Genomic DNA, 23,577 nt, shown 5'->3' with positions numbered 1-23,577 from the left:
ATATATATATATATATATATATATATATATATATATATATGACAAGCTTTCCCTCAGTTGAACTAAGGGTCAAAGGGCAGTGGATGTCGCTCTTTAAAGCAGAGGCATATAACTGTCAGGTGGTAGTTCTGGTATGTGCACAGAAGCAAACATTTAGGCAGCCACTGTGAGAAGGCCTTGAGCTTTACACATATTAGTGACATCATCAAGAACACACTGTAGATGTTCTGATTGCAGTAAAAGCATTGCAATCAATCAATCATTAATCATTACACACATTACACATTACACATTCAATAAGATTTCAAAAATAAAGGAAAAAATGCATCAAATACATTGAATATAGCATCACCCATGTATTTCTGTCTCACTTCATATTTTATGACCACGTTGAAACCAGATATTAGAATGTCTGTAAATGGAGAAATTGTGGCATAGCAACATTTTACCTAGACGCCAAAATTGTATCTATAATGATTATTAGCCTCGTCATAGCACAACATAAGCCTTGAAAACAGTCACGTAAAAAATCTTTTAAGTATCTTGTACACCTTCAAAGACCTTAAATGTCTCTTGGAATAGACCCTACTGCACAGTAATGATCAAAGCGTGGTTAAATGATGACGCATTCATTTTTAAAAGTCTTGATTAAAATCGACAGTACATTGAGGTACTTCATCCTTCTACTCCACTGCATTTGAAGGCCGACGTTGTTCTTTTCAATCACTACATTAATGCACTGACGTTAGTTACTTTTGCTTCTTGAGTTTCTCCACGACATTAACACTGATGACGGCGGACACCATGATGATCAGACCAACGGAGAACACAATCGTCTTCAGCAGGCACACAGAGATACCAGCAGAGACACACTCTGAACCTGGAACACAACAAAACAGTTTGTTTCATTACAAAACTGATCCAGGCAGTCACACAACAGCACGAGAGGAGTGGAAGTAAGAAACCAGTTACTCCACTCTATGTATGTGGATAATATTTAGTGTATTTTAAAATTTGTATTTGTTTACTCACAATCACTGTAACTTCTACATTTCAATAAATGCAAAGTGCAACTGAGTTTTATTTTACTTCTCAGATCAACATTTACATTCAATCATACTAAACTGTTCAAGTGCTGGCCTCTATGTTCTTTACTTAATAATACACAGTGGAGGCAAATAGCTCACTCTTTGGAAAACGCAGTAAAACTAAATTATAGAAATGAAACAGGTTAGGTTGTCATTTACTGGACAGTTTAAGTTATTATTTCCATCAAAACAAGATTTAAATAAAAGTTTACTTTTTATAGAAAATGTTGATATGCTCTAAGTTTAACCAAACTCCAAACTGTCTATTATTATCAGTTGCTTGTTTTGTTCTTACATCTTACCGGCATGACAGGGGCAGAAATCTTGAATCTTTGTCACATCTTTGGTCCAGCTGACTTGGTTGCTATGGTTACAGGTGATTGAGTCGTTCACCAGGTAGACTCTGAGAGAAGCACCAGAGGTCGTGACCTCTGATCTCTCTCCTCCCTCCTGACTGCAGGTTTTGGCGTCACATGTAAAAGTGCTGCTGATGTGAGAGTCCTGTGTGCTGCAGGTCACAGTGAGGTTACAGGAGTCTGAGCTGCTGGACACAGAGTCCACTGTCAGATTAACTGGAGACACTGGATCTGAGGAGGGAAATGAACAGGTGTGAGGGTTTTGAAACAGGGTGCTGCTGTGGAGCAACACTTGAAATCGTAAAGGAACTTACCCAGAACTGTGACCTTGTATTCAGCTACAACTCGGTCAAATGTACCACTCACAACTGCAGTGTAACGTCCACTGTCAGCCTTTTGTACATTCTTCAAGCATAAAGTGTAATTTTGTACATAAAGTTCAACTCTTCCCTCGTAATCATCATAAATAATTGGATCATTATTACCAAAGAATTTTACAATATTTGTACGGCCATTGACTTTCCATTTAAAATCACTGCCTTTTTTCATCTCAACACGTTCCTTGACACACAGAAGTAAATCCTCTCCTCTCTGCACAAACACAGGTGTCCCAGAGCTGGCACCTGCAAGAAGAACATCAAAATCACCTTTGTGTTTAAAGCAGCTGTAATCAATGTCTATAACAACAATGTATGACTTCACTGTTTGCAAGTGAAAGAAGTTGCTCATAGTGGAAAAACATTTTTGGCCCCACAACTATTACTACTACAATACTGCTGTTACTACAACTAATAATTGGTCTTGACTAAACATGCCCTAGGATAAAGGTGAAACTGCGCCAGGACATTGGGAGAAAATCTAACTCAAACTCTTATTATTTTTCTTTTCATCTCTGCACTATCACCACTCTGTGTCCTGTGAATAAGACTGGACTTTGTTGAACTTTGTCCTCTTTCTGCCTCTTCTAAACCAGATTATTGTTCAGCTGCTCTGATCCTTTGCTACTTTGGTTCTTCTGTCAGAGTGGCCCTGAGATAGATCCTCAAATTGTTCTCAGTGTTTCTATGTGATGAAAATGTATCAGTCACTTTTGACAAAAGCATCTGCCAAGTAACATGATGCATCAAAAAAGCTCAGAATATTCAACATTATGAGAACAGAACTGTACTACTGTCTCTACAACTGGAGTAATAAAGTACAACCCCTCAAATTACTGTTATTAAGTCCTTTTTGGGTTATTTTATTTAAACAAAAATGTTTTTTATACTTTTTCAAGTCTGTATTTTTACTTGTAAATGTACCATGTACTAAGTTATTTTAAAAATCATAGTGGCCAATGAGGCAATCTGATCACCAACAGGCCCATAAAACCCTGACATGCAGACAAATCCCCATTAAATTCTGCAGCAGCAGCAGCAGCAGGTTTGGAGAAGTGACCACGACCACCGAGCAGGACAGAGCAGAAACCTGTGACTGAACACCTGCTCACGATAATGCCTTAAACATCAACGGTTAAAAAATTAATAATACTACATGTAGCGTTTCACATGAATGCTTTGTACTCTTAATCAAGTATAACTTTAGTACTAGTCGTTCTGTAATTGTATAACATTTCAGTAATAACTGTAATCCTACTTAAATACACACTTTCAGTACTCTTTCAACCACTGCTCTCTGTTAGCTTCTAATACCCAACTACTGTGAAAACAAGGCTTTTGTTGACTGAATTTGTTTTGGAGAATTGGTCTTTTTATTAGAAGAGGAAGTTAAATTCGTCACATCAAGAAACAGTTATGTTACGTTTACAACCTCATAATATACGTTTGGACTTGAATTGTTTTAAATCTTAAACAGTAAACTGTTTCTTTAAATCTACACAGAGAAGCAGGAATATTTGCTGTGATGAAATCACTCAGCTTTGTTTCCTTCTTCTCAAATTCTTAGAAAGGAGTCCTTCTTCTTAAACATGTGATCAATTTGTACATCGTTTGCAAGGTTATACACTGCATACAAATGAAAGGTCATTATCTCCTCTGAAAATCTGAACTAACTTTTTGCCTTTTATTAAGAAGCCTGCTCACAGCTGTATCTGTTAATAACATTTGATTAGACAGTTTTCTTGTCCTACCTTCTGCCTTCACACAGACCAGCAGTCCCAGTATCACAAAGATGGACATCATAGAGTCTCTGTTCAGTTGTCCTGTGTGAGCGTTATGATGTGTCTCCTGACTTTAACACCACAGAGTTAAAGTCTTTGTGACAGCCTTGCTTTTCCTGTCAAAACCACATAGACTTTAAGAATGTCACCATGTTCATGATGTGAATAGATCAACTTCTGGTATTAGATTCTTCTTTAAGCTGTTTTACCATGTCAACACATCCTGTAAGTTTATTCTGAATAACTTGAATAAACAAAGTCACTTCATTTATAATAAGGAACTACTTCTGCACATTGCACCAGAGTTAGCTCATTTTTCACCTTTGGTCTCTGAAAATTGTTTGACAGAAAACAAAAAAGAAGAAACTACAGTTGTGTCAGTACATATTAAATCTACAAAATACTGAAGCTTGTACTGTGTAATTGTTGCAATACTTGAGGTTTTGCTTCACTTTAACACTTAAACTAAGCTGGGTGGCTAGATGCCCTTGCACCACTTCCTCTCTCATAGCTCACACCTCTTGCATTTTTAGATTACTCAGAAACATGACAGATACTGGTGGTAAACTGTAAATGCTCCCTCTGAAAACAAACAATGTGCAAGATAGAAAAATGAGCCTGTAAAATCATTTTACACAATACTCACATTGCACCAAGATACAGGAATAAAATTAACATACAAACAAACAAAAGCCACTGAAAACTTTATCTAAAGTTGTTATCTAATTTAACCTCCTTTTGATTCATTGTAGCAAAGATATATAAAAGTCATCTGATGCAGTTCACACGAGAATATACACTGCTCAAAAACATTGAGGGGAACACTTGCCCATCACAGTATAACACCAAGTCAGTTAAACTTCAGGGAAATTAATCTGTCCAGGAAGCACAAGTGATTGTGAATCAATTCCACCTGCTTTAGTGCAGTTGGAAGTGACAACAGCTGCAATGGAGAGGCAAAAGCAAGACAACCCCAAAAAACAGAATGGTTTTGCATGAGGTGGCCCAAGCCCGACGTCCTCTAGTGGGACCTGTGCTCACATCTCAGCAATGTTCAGATCGACTGGCATTAGAGAGGGAACACCAGAATTGGCAGGTCTGCCATTGGCAGGTTCACACTGAGCCCATCTGACAGGTGCGTAGACAGTTCCCAGATGATGAAGGCATTGATGCCATTGACTGGCCCTCTTGTTCCCGTGACCTGAATCCAACTGAGCACCTATAGGACATTAAGTATCGTGCGTGCATCCAACACTGTCAAGTACTGCCACAGACAGTCCAGGAGCTTCCTGATGGCTTGATCCAGGTCCTTCGAAGATCCCACCAGGAAACCATCCACTGACTTGTCAAGAGCATTCCTAGACATTATTGGGAGTGCATACCGGCCCATGGGGGCCACAGACTGCACATCACCTAAAAACACCATCCCCACCTTGAAGCATGGTGGTGGCAGCATCATGCTGTGGGGATGTTTTCTCAGCAGCAGGTTCTGGAAGGCTTGTAAATGTAGAGGGTAAAATGAATGCAGCAAAACATATTGAATTCCTGGAGGACAACCTGATTCAGTCTGCACAAAAACTACGACTTGGTAGAAGAATTATTTGCCAGCAAGACAAAGACCCAAAGCATACAGTGAAGGCTGCACAGAAATGGTTTAAAGACAGCAAGGTTAATGTTCAGGAGTGGCCAAGTCAAAGCCCAGACTTCAGTCCAACAGAGAATTCTGGCTTGATTTTAAAAGGGCCTTATCCCTGTGCAACCTGACAGCTTGAGCAGTTTTGCGATGAAGAATGGGGTAAAATTGTTCAGATGTATAAGCCTGATTGAGACCCATCCACACAGACTCAGTGCTGTGATTGACGGCAAAGGTGCTTCTAAATACTGACTTTAAGGTGGTGAATACTTATGCAGTCACTTCATTTATGTCCAAATTGTTTTGACCAATATTCATCATCCAAGGGGGTGGACATTTTTTACAAGCTTCCTGCTTAACCAACCAACATTTGAACTTCCTCATACTGTTTGTGACGTGAGTTACGATGGCAGACATTCCGCTTGTATTCACTGTTATTCTGGTGTATTTCTCTCAAATGCAAGGTAAGAACTTTTTTCTACTAATATTCATCATGGTTTGGATTCCCTCTTTTTGCTATGAAAATCTGTTTGTTGTATCACAGCACTAAAACACTGTGGTTAAAGACCTACAGTTAATTAAATTGAATGCAGGGAGGACAAAAGTCAAGGGACCTTGATCTGACAGATTCAAATATATGTAGTAACAAACACAAAATGGAAAAAACAAAGAATGACAGAGTTTAAAAAAATGCGGATCATAGAATAAGGTAAAATAAAAACAAACAAAACAAAAGACAAAGAGTCTACTATTGATGACAAATTTGAGGCAAGTACTTCTAAACCTTTTAAGAAATATAATCTCTTTTCTTTGTTGGCTCCTGATTTCAAAGCAGTAATCATCCTGACTTCTGTTGCTCTATAATGAGAATTAACATGTATGTGGGATTGACTCAAAATAAAAATAGATGTATCAATACATTTTATCATGACTAAATGATCCTTCCCTTTTGATAGGATTTCTAAACAATGTATACAGATATGATATAATATTTGTTTAATAACATGGCCCTATTTTATGCTGCAGCACACCAATTATTTTAAAGTGTCTCGGTGCACTATACCAGAGCTATTTTGGTCCATGTCCGCATTGTGGAGACGCCACAGACCTCATTTTGGTAGTTATTACATTTAGATATACTGTACAGTGCTAAAACACATCATATAGTAATGTTGACAAAGAGTGACTGTCATGTTGAAATGTGTGGAAGGTTGGTCCTATCTAGAGCAACTGCAATTTGATGGAGGATAATTTTTTATCATTTTAGACAAAAAACCTCAACAGAACCGAAACCACAGCCATTGCAACACACTTCCTTTATGCGTTCAGAGCAGTTTCATGGTCCTTCTTTCATTTATTGTAGCAACCAGTGTTATTTTTAAATAACTAGCAGTTTTCACACAGGTGGTTACTATATGCTTCTTGCACCTAAATGCTAAAGTAACAGGTCTGTCAGTGCCTTTAAAAACAACATATACCGGCTACATTCTCTTAGCTGTTAGGGTCATGTAAACAATTCAGATTACTAAAACTGTTTAATTATGGTAAGGGAAAGACAATAATCAGAGCAGGGCCGTTTCTTGCTGTTTGCGGACTATGCGGTTGCATAGGGCTCCTGAAGACACCAGAGGGCCCCATGCTGAAAATACAATTGTGAGGTGAATGAACAGACAGCAGGGTCCACGAGTATAAACAGTGCGTACACACGGAAAATGTACTTACGCCACTTTCCACGCAGATTTCTGACTGTGTAAAAATCCACAGAAGGTGAGACTGTGCATTAGATTGGTCGAATTAGTGCATTAGAGACTGTGAGAGATTGTGTGTTATGATAATTATAATAATAATGATCTTTATATGAAAAACATTATTTTCCTGTAGGTATTTTAAACAGCACGATATAAGAGCTGTAGATGTGTGTAACAGCTGTGCCACATCATACGATGGCTGCTATGGCTTAGAGGACATTACCACTGCGTAACTGAAGTGACAGGGAGGTCCTCAGGCACTGTACTGATGATCTGGCCCACAAGGATCCGCCCTCCTCCTCGAGGAGCTCACACGCTATCACTGTGTGAAAGGATCTGCTTATTGGCCTCTCCCACTTTATTGAAGAGTGGAGAGTCTGTGTGCGGTGTGGTGAAATGTATTATCCGTGACAACTTCCATAGTCTTTTTTTTTTAATAATTCAGTTGTTGGACATTTGATGATGTATTTGATGTTGTAGAAGAAAATGTGTAAATATCTTAAGCCCCCACAGACCTTTTTTTCAGGCATTTCACTGAAAAGCCATTAAAAAATCCCCAACTGACTTCAAGATAAGGGAACCGGAATTGCAAAAAACTGACTTCCAGGTTTTAGTACTAATTACTATATCACTCTATTGTCGACCCCCAGCTGCCAATCGCGAATGCACCCTCCCTTTGCCTTGTGAATTGCATGATGTATGCATAATATGTTTCTCTGTTAAGAGCATTGTACGCACAACATGCTTCTGTCTGATATTATACATTAGATATTATATATGTACAGTTACTCAATGATGAAAAGAGGAAATGCAAAGCCAGCCAGCTGCTTTGGATCCATCTGTCAGAAGTCCAACCATCCACCATCCAGTGAAGAAAATGGTGATGAAAGTAACACAGAACTGAGTGCTGCTGCTGTGTGTGAGAGAAAGATGATAAACTACAAAAACATTGCATTGAGTTATACAAAAGATTTAAGCACCAGTATATTGAAGTAAACGTTTAAGTTGAGCCAAGTTCCTTTTTTTTGTTAAACTAATCATTTGGCACTTTTGTCTAAGTAACTTATATTTTCCCCTCTCATGCAAACTTCTTGGCAGAAATTGTGGAGATTTTTGTCCGCTGTGACTAACACTTTGACTAACTCACTCTCACTGGGCTCAGTTTGACAAGTCAATAATCCGCCATCCATACAAATTAGTAAAAAAAGTATTTTACAGCCATTTTCTAACAACTGACATGCCATGAGGCGCTGAAGGTACTTCATCATTTTTGAACTGATGATCCAATGTGTTGGAAATAGTAGGAATGATATATCATTCAGCCTATAGACCAAATAACCATATATTGTTTGTGATGTTTATTGTATCATGTGTTTACTGTTGTTACAGGGTCCAGTGCTGTGACTCCTGTGTTTGTGCTGAAGGGAGACGATGTGATGCTGAATCTCACAGAAGCTGATGATCTGGAGAACAGTGCTGTTTTTTGGAACTTCACTGATAAAAGTAGTAATGAAGAATCAGTTTTAGTCAAATGGCGTCCTGGTACTGAACCAGAAGTCTCTCCAGGTTACAGAGGAAGGATTGAGTTTCCTGTGAACAGATGCTGTGTGAATCTGAAGAATCTACAAGAGACAGACAGTGGAGTTTATACTGGACATGTGATGGGGGCTGTTGGTTTAATATCATCAACTGAATACAAAGTCACAGTTCAAGGTGGGTTTGTTCACATCTGAGACACTGAAATGAAGTTTCTGCTGTCCTGTCTCTAAAACGTCTCACACCTCTTTCCCTCCTCAGATCCAGTGTCTCCAGTTAAGCTGACAGTGGACTCTGTGTCCAACAGCTCAGACTCCTGTAACCTCACTGTGACCTGCAGCACACAGGACTCTCACATCAGCAGCACTTTTACATGTGACGCCAAAACCTGCAGTCAGGAGGGAGGAGAGAGATCAGAGGTCACGACCTCTGGTGCTTCTCTCAGAGTCTACCTGGTGAATGACTCAATCACCTGTAACCATAGCAACCAGGTCAGCTGGACCAAAAACGTGACAAATATTCAAGATTTCTGCCCCTGTTGTGCCGGTAAGATGTAAGAACAAAACAAGCAACTGGTAATAATAGACAGTTTGGAGTTTGGTTAAACTTAGAGCATATCAACATTTTCTATACAAAGTAAACTTTCATTTCAATCTTGTTTTGATGGACACAATTACTTAGACTGTCCAGTAAATGACAACCTAACCTGTTTCAATTTGGTACTGCAATTTCCAAAGTGCGAGCTATTTGCCTCCAATTTGTTTTATTGAGTAAAGAACATAAAGACCAGCACTTGAACAAATTAGTGTGGGTGAATGTATCTGTTAATCTGAGAAACAAAATAAAACTAAACTGCACTTTGCATTTTTTTTTCAAATGTAGAAATTACAGTGATTTTGAGTAAACAAATACACATTTTAGAATACACACAATGCTATCCACAAACATAGATAAATACATAAAGATACATACATATACAATACATACATATGAAGAAACATGCATTGATGACTAATGTTCATCACAATCTTGCAGTAAAGTCACTTGACTAATAAATATCAAAGACAGGCTGGCAAGATGTGGTATCATTTTCTAAACTGGTTTTGTTTATCTTTACAGATCATAGCGTTAACGTCGCTGTGTCTGTTTCCATCAGCTTTTTGTTTCTCATCATAACTGCAGCAGCAGGTTTTTGTTATCTTCTCTGGAGAAGAAAACGTAAGTCCATTTTAACACGGAATTGCAAAGTAAAATCCACAAAATACTGTTTGTTTACAGTGTCCTAGGTGCCATACAGATAAACCCCCTTTGTGTTTGTAGGCCGTATGGTCACAGGCCACACCATATGGTTAGGAATCCACAACTGTTCATTCTTTACCAGTGTTGTACCAAACTTCTGTGTGTCTTAAACTCCTTATAGATTTAGTAATAGAAGTAATTATTTGAATTATTCTACAGCCAGAACGGATGTCCAATGTAGAAAAATGAGACAGACTCTGAATTACATTTGTCCTTATCATTCATCTTTAGCATCAGATCTCAGGTTAGTCAACAACATTGCACAATATAAAATCCTACTCATAGAGGCTTTTAAATGTGCTGTTGTGCATGTGCATTCAGACTCAGTATAGGGGCACCTCAAGAGATGTAAATGTATTCTACTAAGCAGCAGAAAAGCAACATGTATTTTTTTTATGACTGACAGAAAAAACAGAGAGCACCGAAGATGCAGTGTATGCAGTTCCTGAGGTGAGTGATTTTTTGTTAGCTCTCAAAAACAAACAAAAAAACCCCTCAAAAACTACAAAAACAAAAACAGACAAACAAAATGATAGAATTTCAGGTTCTGAGTCACTTTAGACTCAGACTGAGTTTAAAGGTTGAGTTTGTAAGAAAGTTGATTTTTGACAAAGCTTCAGTTTTTGACAAATTTGAGGTGTTTTCAAAGTGGAGCCTCATATTCTCTAATCTATTTTCCCTATGCACACCGTCACTATACATTTACCAGACAAAGTGGCCTGAGACTTCTTCCAACCAACTTCTGCATTAGTCTGCTGTTCCAGGTCCTGCTGCTTGCTTCCTGCCTGCCGTGTCACTGGTTGTGCTGCCTGCTTGTGCTTAAATGTTTTCTTTGGAGCCAATGAGCCTGATGACTCTCCAGATAGATACGATCCATCTATTCAAACCTGCTGCAGAGGTCTGGCAGTTAGTCCACTCAAACTGCTGCGTGTTTCATTGTGTGCTTTATGCATCTTCTTATGTGAACTCACACATCAGGTAACTTGAGTCACATACAAGTCTGGTTATACAACTCTACTGTTATATGTAATCTATGTTTTTTTTTTCTTCCATCAAGTGGTAAAAATAAATAAAGTTATGTCAGACACATGTTTTATTTCCAGGTAACTTTTACAAAATAGCTGCTTGTCGGGTGGCAGGGTTGGGAGGTAGTGGACGAAACCACTGTGAGGCAAGAAAGGGGGACCCAGTCTTAGAAAACTTATAATCACATTGTTTCGCACATATAAGAAGCACAAGATTTTTCAGTGCATGTTATTTTATTATTCAAGGTTAGAGGGTTTACAGTGACATGTGCTATAGAGGGGGCCAACTCTGTCCCAGGGAGGGTTGTCTGGACCCTCTTGTCCCCTCTGTGGCTGCCTGTGACTTCATACTGGGCCAGAAGTTTGTTATTCTGTGTATTCTCAGAGTGAATGTAGAAAATATTGTTATCAGAAAACTCTGCACTGGTGGTAAGTGTTTTTGCATGCCATGCTTTCTATGTGATACAAAGCAAAATACAGTGTAGAGAAATGTTTGCAGAGAGACAGAAATCTACATTTTCAGTCTTAATTTCAGCTGCAGTGTTTTTACTAATTGTAATGTACTGTTTGTGTTGCTAAAAACATTTCTTTCTTTGTGCGTGTGTGTGTTTAGTTGCTAGGTGTTGTTCTCACAGTTTTAGAAACATTGAAACCTTGTCCTACACTCCCCTCTGCTGCTGAAGGAAAACACCTTCAGTGTGTTTTACTACCATTTCATGCTTTCTAGGTCATAATACAAATTCATCATGCTTTTATGAAAAAGAGGTTACCACTGCAATGATGCAGAGGCTTGTCATTTTTGAAGGACATATAGCTGATGTTAATCATACTGAGATTACTTCACATGTTAATACAGCATAATAACACCTTTATAAATAAGTATAAAGTAAAAATTAGAAACAGTTTTTGCTTAATTTTTTTTCTTATTTATTTACCAGATGGAAGCTCTAGCTCAACCTCTGGATCCAACAAGTGATTCTTCTTCCCCACCATCCGCCATCTACAGCTTGTTGGAGCCTCACACTGGACCTACGAGACCCACTGAGGAGACAGAGATTGTGTATTCTACAATATAAAAGCTTCATAGGTCCTGAAATGACTCTACAATGTGCAGCTGCTGCAATTTCCAGTTTTTCATTAATGATGCCAAAGCTGGCGACACACCAGACAGCTGATCCCCACCCTCACACCTCGTGTTACAGTCACTGAGAGTTAAAATCACACTTTATAAAACCTGCTCTGCTCGGGAAAGACTTTTCTCATACACGTTTCTCTGTAAATAGCTGTAAAGCAATGAAGAAATGTGACTAAACATCAGACATTTTCAGAATTATCAGGTTTGAGCTGTTGGATCTAATATGAATTCAAACATCACAAAGAGACTTTCTAGTCTCTTATCTTGGTACCAGTATTATGGGCTGTCTCAGATGAAATCCTGAAGCTGAACATTAGGTATGGACAGATGCATTTATATTTTATATGCATATGTATATTTATGTGGATATAGGAATATATATGCAGCCTTTTGTGTATTTATCTGCATGTACTTGAGTGCTGTTCATAGATATGTATGTATGTGTATATACAAAAGTATATACACTGTATAGTCGTCAGTCTCTTTTAAAACACCTTTAATTTTTTTTTTTTTTTTGGATTGTGGGGGTGTCTGTTTTTTTCTTTTTCCTGTTTAATTTTGAATCTTCTTTGTTTTGAAAATTAAACTTAAAGATTTCCTTGTTTGTTTTCTCATCTGCTGTGCCTCTTTTATTTATCCTTCCCTTTTGTTTTATTTTCCCCTGTTTGCCCTTCTTGTTCTCTTTTTTTTGCATTCTTGCATTTTTGTGTGCTGCTATCTAGTGATTTTATTTCCACTTTGGAAATCTTAGAGGCTTTTTGTCAAGGGAACCAGGGTGATGCTAACTTCAAGGTTAGAATGCAAAAACACGCAATCCTACACCACCCTATTAGCCTAATAATCATAGAAGAAAGTGTTCAGCATGTCGACTCACAGATATTTATGGACAAATTGTAACCTACCAATTTATTAACATGGTATCTCCAAGTCCAAGTCTGTTCTCTTGTAACTTATTATCTGCTACATAGTCCTTGAATAAAAGTTATTGAAGAATTGTTTCTGATTATTCCTCACTTTGTCTTTAGAAACTATTCACATTTTTGTTTACTCTGTCATGACGTGTTATTGTTTCTAGCAATAGAATTTAATTTATCCTTTTGAAAATCCACTTTAGAATCAAATGCACTCACATTAACATGAATGAAACATCACTGTTTTTTTTTTTTTTGAGTGTAATCAAATTTTTTTTTCCTACAACAGAAACTCGGGTTGATTCTTTCAAAATGAAAATAAACTTGCAATATTAAATGAGATTATTTAGATTTGATTCATTAGATTTATTGTCATTGCACTGAATACAAGAACAAAGGCAATGAAATACAGTTAGCAGAGTACAAGAGGGGGAACAAAAGTCTGTCACACATAATATTTCAGCTTCTACTTATTCACGAGATCATCAAATATATGAGACGAGTTTAAAGTTGCTATATGTAAGAAAAGTTGATTTTTGAGTCTCATTCTCACTCGTTCAAAACTGAAGCTTTGGGATGGCGGTTGACCCGTCCAGCACATCCAGCAGTCCCAGGGTATCATTACATGACAAGCTGGGAATGAGCCTCAAAAAATCAACTTTTCTCACAAATAACACCTTTAAGGCTTTAATAAGTGTCCAGTAATGGTCCATGTACCACAGATCACTGAGTTGACCCAAAGATTGAAACATGCTGAAACAAACGTTGTGAATTATAAGTGAACACATGCAGTCTTTCTAGAATATTATAAGCAGGACCACGTACAGTAAAGTACTTGCCTTTTATGTTGTTGGTCTTGGTTTTACACATATAGAACTTATGTTGTTTTTTCAATTCACCATCCCCCAGTAGTTATTTTCTAACATGGTCATGTTTGTGCTTTATCTTATGTACAAAGTTTCGTTTGAAAAGCAACTGTGCGTATTTTTAAATGAAGCATTAACTGCCAAAATGCACTGAGAGAATGTTTGAGGCTTTACAAAAGTGTTGCAAATATTTCCTCATTCCTAATAAAGACAAAAGAACTCAGGGTACCTTTAACTAAAGTGTGTGAGATGTACGTTGGTGGAGGACTCTTTGTTTATTTTTGCTTCTTGAGCTTCACGTAGACATGAACGCTGATGACAGCAGACACCATGATGATCAGACCAGTGGAGAACAAGACTGTCTTCAGCAGGCACACCGAGATACCAGCAGAGACACACTCTGAACCTGGAACACAACAACACAATATCTGATTCATTCAATGATGACTATCATTAAAACAAGAATCAAATAAAAGTTTACTTTAGAAATGAAAAATTCTTAAACACTTTAAGTTTAACTTGACTCCAAACTGTGCTTTATTGTCCTCTGGTCGTTTTTTAGTCTTACCATGATGTCGGAGGCAGAAATCTTGAATTTTTGTCACATCTTTGGTCCAGCTGACCTGGTTGCTATGGTTACAGGTGATTGAGTCGTTCACCAGGTAGACTCTGAGAGTTGTATTGAGTTGTTTGTTCAACAGACCCCATCACTCGTCCAGTATAAACTCCACTGTCTGTCTCTTGTAGATTCTTCAGTTTCACACAGTACTTTTTCACAGTAAACTCAATCCTTCCTCTGTAACCTGGAGAGACTTCTGGTTCAGTACGAGGAAGCCATCTGACTAAAATTAAGTCTTTATTAATACTTTTATTATTGAAGTTCCAAAAAACAATACTGTTCTCCAGATCATCAGCTTCTGTGAGATTCAGCATCACATCGTCTCCCTTCTGCACAAACACAGGAGTCACAGCACTGGACCCTGTAACAACAGCAAACACATGATACAGTTATTTCATCAGCACTGAACATTATTCCAGTTCTCTCCTTCGTTTCTGAAATATTGGATCGTAATTCAAAATCAGGATGCAAAATAAATATCAGCCTGATGTGGGGAAATTCATATTATCAATCCTATATAAGCATTGGTTAAAATAAAAAAAAAAGATCATTATAAATGCACCTGATAATATGAAGCCAAATTGTATTCAGTGACTCAACAAGCATCTAAACACTCTGATACAGTATGACGCAGGGTGCTCCTCTAACAATGTGTCGCATTTTGTCAATAAACACAGAAGAACAAGTGAAGCACACTGCTGTGTAGACTGCAGTCAAACTACATGAAACATTTTTGCTCTCTACATTTGAGTCTTGCTCACCCTCAGCTGTGAGTAAACTACAGGTTAGAAACATCAAAAAAAAAAAAAAAAAAAAATCAGCCACGAGGGTCAGGTAATTATCGGTAATTGGTATTGGTTGAAAAAGAAAAATCCATATTGTCTATCACCGATTTAAAGCAGGCTTAATTTCTGACCAAATAAAGAAGAAGAAGAGATGTTCATCATAGTTTATCGTAATTTACCAAAGCTTGGAGAATGTGTATTTTCCTGTGTTATCGCTCAAGCTGCCATCCCATTCAGCCATGAACATGAAGAAGCAGGAATATTCACTGTAATGAAATCACTTTGTTTCTTTCCTCTCAAAATCTTAGAAATCGTTTTTTCTTCCTACATATATGATCACTCAGGTAATGTTTATATGTTGATCATTTTCAGCTGTATCTGTTAATTACATTTAATTAGACACATTCATTTTCCTACCTTGTGCCTTCACACAGACCAGCAATCCCAGTATCACAACGATGGACATTATAGAGTCTCTGTTCAGTTGTTCCGTCTGACCGTTATGATGTGTCTCCTGTTTCGTTCTAACAGAAGCACCACAGAGTTAAAGTCTGTGCTTTTCCTGTCAAAACCACATAGACTTTCAGAATGTCACCATGTTCATGATGTGAGCAGATTAACTTCTCCAGTTAAATTCCTCTTTAGGCTGTTTTTAACACATCCTGTAATTTTCTTCTGAATATCTTGAACAAATAAAATCGATTAATTTATGCTTCATTTGTACACTTAAGAGGAACTAGCTCTGCGCGTTGCACCAGAGTTATATTATTTGTTATTATCTTTTGTCTCCGAAACCACAGTTATCTGACAGAAAACGAAGAAGGAAATAACTACACTTGTGTCAGTACAGATAACATCTTCAAAACACTGCAGTTTGTACTGTGTAGCTGTTGTATTTGTTTCACTTTAACACTTGGTGGCTAAACAATCTTGCACCACTTCCTCTCTCAAAGCTCACACCATTTTTAGATTACTCAGAAACATGACGGATACTTGTGGTAAACCATAAATGCTCCCTCTGAAATGGTGTGAGAAGGAAAAATGCACCTGCAAAGTCATTTTACACAATAATGACCCTGCACCAAGACACTAATTGACAGAAAACCAAACAAAACAAGAGTGTAACAAAATGTAGCCATCAAGCAGACCACCTAACTAAACTGACCTCCTCTTCTGATGCATTGCAGCTATAATATTAAATTAAAGAATATGTTGAAGTTCACATATAGAAATTTGAACAAAAATAATCAGTGATCATGTGACATGTAGCGTAGGCCAATGGGTGATGACAAAAACTTAAACATTGTTAAATCAAGAAACCCATTTTCTAAAACTGTATTATTTTGTTAATGTTAATATTTAGATGAGATTAATGACAATTATTTATAATGCACATTTCAGAGTCCATGTTTGATAGACACTCACTGAACTGTGGTCTGGACCAAATCGATGGACTGAACGACAGTGTCATCCATAAAGCCACGGCACTAGTGTGACTTTAAAACCTGGTGTCAGCAGTGGACTCGGTAAGGAACTCGCCCTCCCTGTTGCCTGCATCTTCGGAAAAAACTGGATGTCCCTGTGATAGATAAAACATGATGAAGCTCTGGGGTGCTCTTCCAGTCAAACAGTTCCCTGGGTGTTTTATTACAGAGGTGCATTAGTTATAATCACAGTCCCCACCACATGCAGCTGGTGCCCTTTGTATTTTTTTCGCCCCTGCCGCTCACACATCCTGAGTCCACCACTGCCTGATGTATACAAATATGAGAGCACTAAATCATGCCTCTAACAGGAGCTGGTCTATCATTGTGCAGCATGTAGCTATATACACACGTGAAGCAGGTTGATAATGAGTTAAAATGCTTAGCAAAACTTATGCATGGATACAGGGTTACAGGTCCACAGTTGAGCTCAACACGCCAGCTGCAAGATGCAATGAAGTGATTAAGGAAGTGGTTTTTGGTTTCTCACCCTGGACATCACCACACAATGTTTGTCTGTATTCCTTCAATTTCATTCAGGTTGAAGTTTTATCCTTTATGATACTTACAGATATTTAAAACTTTTATCAGAATAACCCTACAGCACTGGTTCTCTCAGGTTGGGAGGGACACAGGCTGTCTGAGTGGCAGTTCAGAAATAATAATACGGATGCACTTTTTGCAAGCCAAACGCCAAAAATAACTGTTAGAACTGTACATTTCCGCAAACTTTACATTTAATTTCTTTCGCACCTAGGATGTAGCCTGAAAACCACCTGGTTAAGGTTAGGAAAAAACTCATGCTTTGGCTTAAAAGACCTGTTTTGGTCGCCCCAAACATGGCTGGAAATTGTCCCATGGTCTCTTCAAAAACATCGAGTTTCATGCTTACAAATATTGACTCTCAAAGTGCCATCTACCACCATCCCCTTCCTGAAAAGTTGGGCAATAAACATGTAACATGAACATAGTAGAAATGTAGAAATGTCAATATAGTACGCACACTGTGACAAGTAAAAATTTGAATCATTCAGTGTTTTTCAACAGTATAAGTGGCAAGATTTCATCCTGGCAATCATGTTTTTGTGGTGCTCTTATTCAGGTGAAAGAAATCAGCTGTTAAAATTAAATTTAAATTGTTATTTAAACCAAATTATCTAAAGTATATTCTCTCTTCAACCCCGTTCCAGTTCATCCTTGACACTTTGGTTCCATTTACGAATGTTGTTTTTTATGTAGTGCACGTGGGGAATAATTTTTTGCCATATTTCTAGTGATAATAGCATGAATTCTGGGCTCTTGTGTTTTGCATATCACAAGATCTGACAGTGTTTACAGTGCGAGGAGGTTTTCTTTTGACAGTTCCAGCGTGAATCACTTTAATCCGACTTACAGTAAGAAGTGAGTGAGAAGGAGCCAAATCTGTCGAACAAACAATGACAGATCTTGCATCATCTGCATTTTGACGACGTAAAAGTCACTCATAATCGTTCCCAATCCGCAACCCGGAAACCTCAAACCCGTGGCGCCGAAAAACAAATCTCCCTTTGCTCCACTCCAGGTAGGAATGCCAGCATGATCCTTTCCAAAAGAATACCAAATGTTTGTGCTTATCGTGCCAATTTGCTGCATTTTACTGCTCTTATGTTGATCTATCTGCCTTCAATGTGAACTCACAGACGCTGCATGAGTTTAAGAAGTGATTTAAAGCACCAAACTCTGCCTGCCTGTTGTAAAGGACCAGTGTTCGAGGCTGGACTCCTGCCCTGCCAAAGCCTGGACGTAAACCAGAGCAGTTCACAGACATGCTGGTCTGTTTTTAGCCTCATCAGATGCAAATATAAACTCTTTGTGAAGAGAGAGGCTTCAGCAGCATTAACACTGAGGACAAATAATCTGCCAACAGTTCTCACTGATTGGCCAGGGACTGTTACACCATGACTCAAATAATCCATCTTCAAATAGAGGAAGGAAGCAACTTGGATCATATTGTGAATACATTTGCATCATAAAATGCTGATATGTGGGGTGTCAGCTTCCGTAAGGGAACGATCGCTATAAATCCAGGAATACTCATTGTTTTCCACGTAAATTATTCATGCATGATACACTAGATCTGCTTGAAGTTAGATTTTTTTTCAGCTTGTATCTCCTTGTGTGAGATGTCCAGAAATTCAAAACTATAACACTAACTTATGTTTCCTGTTTAACCAGAAGACATGTTAAATATTACATTGTCTCATGAGTTTCACGGTTGGACCATCAATTATAGGCGGATCAGTGTGATTTATGATTCTAATCTTCAGTGCCAAAAAAAATTGTTCCTGTTTTTTGTTCGTGTTTTATCAGAATCAGTCCAGGTCAGGGAGGGTTTAAGCACTGATTTATTAAGCATGTACATGGCAACTTAAGTGTGAGACTATCATATATTTTTGATGGGCTTCAGCGTTGTGTAGATGATGGCATAACAAGTGTACATAAAAACACAGGCATTGGCGTGAACTGTTATCCCATCACTCTTTGCATGTACTCTGCACCTTTATTTGCTCATATTGAAGGTGTGGTTGGAAGAAAAGGCCAGAATTTTGGTTCAAAAGATTCAACTAGTGAATTGACATGATCAACAGAATGTAAAGAAACGGTAGTGTTGACATTACATTGAAGTTGCGCCTTTTTGTCAGGCTCGCTGCAGGTCATTCCCAGAGAAGTTATGCTTGATGGACAGCAAGAACATGAAAAACACAACAGATGACTCCATGAAGACTGACCCAAAGACTGGACTTGAACATAAGCTGAACTCACGAAGGGGAGGAGGTGCAGGTGACAGAGGCGGAGAAGCACATGTGTAAGAAGTGGAGGAAACAAGACAGCTGGGGAGGAGCTGATAAGCTTGAAAAAACACTAGGAACAGTGAAGAGATACTGAAGGTGATGCAGCACATGAACACAAGAGGGAAACAGAGCAAAAGACACCATGAAAACCCAGAAAACACATAAAACTCACAAATGACAGGACCATGACAGTAATGCCTTGCATGCAAACCAGGTAGCCATGGCCCGCCTTGCCTAATATTAATACTTTCTACCTCAAGAGGTGTGTGTTATTATGATTCTAATTCTTATTATTCTATTTTATTCTCTTTATTCGTTTGTCTGTCTGCTTGCTTTTCTCAAATTTAATGCGATTGCAAGAAAACTACTTGAATGGGTTTAGGAACATTGTTTAAATGAGTACCTTACTTACATCTGTCTGTAACTTATATTACAAACCTAACGCCCCTAAGTAACTCATGTTACCCCATGATGTAACTTTACTATGTTAGGAAGTTAAAAGAACTCACCATTGACTTCTTGTTTCACACTGGACACAAGCAGCAGGTTTCACCCGACCATCCCGGTCCATCCCCGAACCTCCTCCCTAACTAGAACTTTCACTCTTTTCACCACTTCTCCTCTTCCTCTTCCCTCCTTATATGTTCAATTAGCTGCACGGCTAACTGAGCTAACTACAGTAGTTCATGGCAGCTAGTTCCTACTGCCAAAGCTTACTACACTTGACTATACTATACTCTAACTACACTATATTATATAACTATAAAAACACCTCAATTTAAGTGCATAGTCATGCAATACAACATTAGAAAGCTAAGATTCTGGTGATTCCATTCATGCAAACCATTTTGAGATCAAATCACATCAGCAAGGTGCAATAAACAAACAAGTTAACAAACAAGCATGTACAAAGTTTTGCCTGCTCACCAATTAAGTGTTGGAGTGTTTCAGTACAGCATCAAACTCCAACAAAAGCTGTCTTCTCTTGTTTCCAAATGTCCAGTAGATCAATTCCAGTAACATATTTTGTTGAAAACAAAATATTCTTTGATTTAATGATGACAAAGTTTACTTGAGCAGACAGGAGTGTTCAGTGCCTGCCCTAGATCCTACAACAGCAAATGCGTGATCTTGTCAACAAGTGACCCGCTCTCTGTTCTTTCCCCTCTCGTCTGAGCCACTTACATGCATGACTGATGCATCATGTAGCCAATGAGATCTAAAATCTAGTAATATCTATATCATGCAAAGTTTGTGTAAATTCAGTAAGATAAAGAACTATCATGAGTTTAATGTTCCTGTCACTCTCAGGCAGGCGTATTCTGAGGTCATAAAATTACCTCTTTTATTGCCAGGCACCTGAATATTTCCCTTGGAAAAACAAATTGTTACTCTCCATTTTCAGTGACATTGTTATTAAATTTGCACTCGGACAATGTAAGACTGTATAATGTGGACTCATTGTGTTTTCCAGCTAATACAGGCAGAATCAGATTGTCTGCATAGTTATTTTTGCATTGAAAAATGTAGGAGAGGAAAGAAAAGCTGATAGTTCAGTGTGTTTAAACTCCTATAGATTAATGCCAGAAGCAGCTTCAGTTCATGATCTTTCAAAAGAGCCCGAAACCATGTGTGCACTCCAAATGGAATGAATTCTGAAAAATCACTTTCGGCTCATTTTACACACATTTCTCGGACTAAGAAGAGATTAAAATATAGCGATATATTGACATGGAACATCCAGTATGAACAACTTTCATCTGGACATCCTGTCATCGGCAACAAGCTCCTGAAATGCACGTCGGCAAAACCCTTATTTGTAACCCAGTCATGTCCAGAGTGTCTGTCTCTTTTCTTCCGTCCCTGACCCGACAGTCCACGTCAGTACAGTTACACCAAGGACGTCTATTATGAGTCACATTATCCTCTGGTTCGGTAATAAATAATTGCCTACATCCTAATTTACCCCCTTCCCTTCCTTTCCGGGCGACACTCGATGCCGCTCCCTCACCACAAGATGGCGACAGCCCCAAGCGGAGAAAAACCCGACCAGCCACTTGACAACTTCTCTGCCTCGGAGACACAAAGCCAGTGACATCATCTGCGGAGGGACAGAGGGTGTGCGAAGGACAAATGTCTTGAAATGCATTACATCATTCTCCACTAATATGATAATATATCTCGGGCGCTGAGTGCGGTGCCAAGTATGAGAGGGGCCATAATCTATACAACGACCGCTTCAAATGTGAACAAGAGGATAAAATGGAAGTGGTGGTGAGGGGGGGGGTCCACGGCTGGAGTCTGGGGTGCAGCGCTGAAGGTTATTCCAGACATTATTCCTCAATGAGAGCAGAAGGAGAGAGGAGACGGTAATCACTATTACCCACTAAGTAAAGATGAGGCTTAGGCAGGCTGTAGTGCTTCCCGTCTGTCTTCTCTCCTTGTCTGTCTTCTTTTTCCCTGCCATATGTGTTATTTCTTTCTTGCTTTTCCCCCATTTTTCCTGCCATTCACAAGAGAGGCAAGGAGGACTGAGGAGAAGCAATGAGAGGAAGACGCGTGAGAGAAAGGCAGCGGCAAGAGTGACTGAGGAGAAGACGGTGAAAGAATGAGAGGGGGGAAAAAGGAGGGGGATATAAGAAAGGAGGATGGAGAGGAAGACTGGGAGAGGAGGAGAAGCCTGGAGAGGCGAGAGTGGAACTGTCAAGAGCTCCCGCAAAATCTGAACAGAGGAGAGAGGATGACTGGGGAGTAAAAGGGAGAAAGGAAGAGGGAGGAAAAAGTTGCAGTGATGTGAGAGGGACTGACAACATGAGGTGAGGGAAGAGGAGGGAAATGGTAATGGGAGAGGTGAAAGGAGGACAGGGGGGAGGAGAAGAAGGACTGAAAGAGGATGTGAAGGGAGGACTGGGAGGAGAAGAGGGAGAGAAAAAAGGAGAGCAACAGAGGGCTGGAGGTGTGGGAGGGGGAAAGGGGGAAAGGGGAAATGAGGAGCAAAGTAAGGAGGGGAAGACAAAAGGAGAGGGGAGGTGAAGGAAGGATTGAGGATGTGCAGCTGGTAGAAAAGAGCGGAGGAATAAAGGGATGAAAGGTGGACTGAGGAGAGGAAGGGGAGGAGGACAAACTGGGGACAGAGGAAGAGGGAGGAGGAGGAGGAGAAGAAAAAGGAGAAGGAGTAGGAGGAGGAGAAGAATGGCTGGAAAGAACAGATAGGAGAAGTAGAAGGAGGAGGAGAAGAAGAAGGAAAACAAGGAGGTAAAGAAGAAGAAAAAGAAGAAGAACTGAAAAGATGTGATAGCATGAGGGTGGCTTCAGGTGAGAGGAAGAGAAATGAAGAAAGAAAAGGAAAAGGCTAAAGGTGAGAGAAGGTGAACGCGAGGTTAAGGGATGAGAGGAGAGGATGCTAGAGAGATGAGAGAAAGACTGAAAAGAGTATTGGAGAGAGGAGAAGAGGGGAGAGGGGGACTAAAGACAGCGAGAGAGAAACATCTTTTGAGGACATTAGGATTATTTTATATGTGAAGAGGAGAGAAAAGAGGACGTGGACAAAGACAGGAGCAAAACAAGACATTGGGATAAAGATAAAGACATTAGGCGGAGGGGAGGAGAAAAAAAGTAGAGATGGAAAGAGAACAGAGAGGAGGGAGAGGGGGACAGACAAGAAATGAATTTTTCCAAGAGAGGTGAGACTGAGACTCTGCAGACGCTTGTCTCGGCTCAGCTGTCACACTCAGGTAAGAACACCTCCTGCCTGTGTGCTATACATAGAGACACGCTCACTCTCAACTTTAGACGTGAGGAAGCAGTCATTCGTAGTTTGACCTAAATAAACAGAAGTATGTGTGATCCACAAACTTCTGTCAAAGTACAGGCGCTGAAACCTGGAGCCTGGCTGACAAAAATACCAAATATAATTGAACAAAATTAACTCTCCGTAAACTGGGTGTCAACACTGCAAATAAGGCAGAATAAACGAGCCTCGGCTGCTGTTCTTATGAAAGCTGTGTCTTGTTTTATTTTCTATAATACTGTGGAAAAATAATTACATACAATTTGAAGCCAAAAAAAAAAAAAAAAAAGCCAACAAATTAAACAGAGAAACA

The 23,577-nt window shown here is 39.0% G+C and overlaps 2 protein-coding genes and 1 long non-coding RNA gene across 6 annotated transcripts; 1 reads left to right on the top strand and 2 right to left on the bottom strand.

Moving 5' to 3' along the window:
- Positions 1-21: 21 nt before the first annotated feature.
- Positions 22-4,001, bottom strand: LOC119010947. 2 transcript variants are annotated; one of them, XM_037083584.1, is made up of 5 exons: positions 3,924-4,001; positions 3,573-3,718; positions 1,759-2,067; positions 1,391-1,675; positions 22-880 (listed from the first exon to the last, which is right to left on the bottom strand). In XM_037083584.1, the coding sequence occupies exons 2-5, from the start codon at positions 3,622-3,624 to the stop codon at positions 750-752; spliced, it is 777 nt and encodes a 258-aa protein (XP_036939479.1). In that variant the 5' UTR covers positions 3,625-3,718; positions 3,924-4,001; the 3' UTR covers positions 22-749. The 2 variants fall into 2 exon arrangements, with proteins under 2 accessions (XP_036939479.1, XP_036939478.1); XM_037083583.1 differs by having other exon boundaries at positions 3,812-3,962.
- A 1,634-nt stretch (positions 4,002-5,635) lies between these two features.
- On the top strand, positions 5,636-12,957 carry LOC119010945 (SLAM family member 9-like). 2 transcript variants are annotated; one of them, XM_037083580.1, is made up of 6 exons: positions 5,636-5,699; positions 8,373-8,696; positions 8,781-9,065; positions 9,639-9,737; positions 10,225-10,268; positions 11,782-12,956. In XM_037083580.1, the coding sequence occupies exons 1-6, from the start codon at positions 5,642-5,644 to the stop codon at positions 11,917-11,919; spliced, it is 948 nt and encodes a 315-aa protein (XP_036939475.1). In that variant the 5' UTR covers positions 5,636-5,641; the 3' UTR covers positions 11,920-12,956. The 2 variants fall into 2 exon arrangements, with proteins under 2 accessions (XP_036939475.1, XP_036939476.1); XM_037083581.1 differs by lacking the exon at positions 9,639-9,737 and having other exon boundaries at positions 11,782-12,957.
- Positions 12,958-13,168: 211 nt separating this feature from the next.
- On the bottom strand, positions 13,169-16,733 carry LOC119010948. 2 transcript variants are annotated; one of them, XR_005072091.1, is made up of 4 exons: positions 16,585-16,733; positions 15,577-15,683; positions 14,324-14,735; positions 13,169-14,161 (listed from the first exon to the last, which is right to left on the bottom strand). It is a non-coding gene; the product is annotated as an uncharacterized LOC119010948 (long non-coding RNA). The 2 variants fall into 2 exon arrangements; XR_005072090.1 differs by lacking the exon at positions 16,585-16,733 and having other exon boundaries at positions 13,173-14,161; positions 15,577-15,788.
- Between the last annotated feature and the right edge of the window lie 6,844 nt (positions 16,734-23,577).

The sequence above is a fragment of the Acanthopagrus latus genome, chromosome 21, assembly GCF_904848185.1.
Source record: "Acanthopagrus latus isolate v.2019 chromosome 21, fAcaLat1.1, whole genome shotgun sequence".
Taxonomy (NCBI): Eukaryota; Metazoa; Chordata; class Actinopteri; order Spariformes; family Sparidae; genus Acanthopagrus; species Acanthopagrus latus.
Note: the sequence above shows the minus strand (reverse complement) of the source record. Positions and strands in the feature narration are given on the sequence as shown.

Coding starts and splice junctions, on each gene's coding strand:
- LOC119010947 (XM_037083584.1), bottom strand. CDS start 3,624: ATGATGTCCATCTTTGTGATACTGGGACTGCTGGTCTGTGTGAAGGCA. Junction 1,676..1,758: donor ATACAAGGTCACAGTTCTGG/GTAAGTTCCTTT, acceptor TTCCCTCCTCAG/ATCCAGTGTCTCCAGTTAAT. Junction 881..1,390: donor TTTCTGCCCCTGTCATGCCG/GTAAGATGTAAG, acceptor GTTGTGTTCCAG/GTTCAGAGTGTGTCTCTGCT.
- LOC119010945 (XM_037083580.1), top strand. CDS start 5,642: ATGGCAGACATTCCGCTTGTATTCACTGTTATTCTGGTGTATTTCTCT. Junction 8,697..8,780: donor ATACAAAGTCACAGTTCAAG/GTGGGTTTGTTC, acceptor TTCCCTCCTCAG/ATCCAGTGTCTCCAGTTAAG. Junction 9,066..9,638: donor TTTCTGCCCCTGTTGTGCCG/GTAAGATGTAAG, acceptor TTATCTTTACAG/ATCATAGCGTTAACGTCGCT.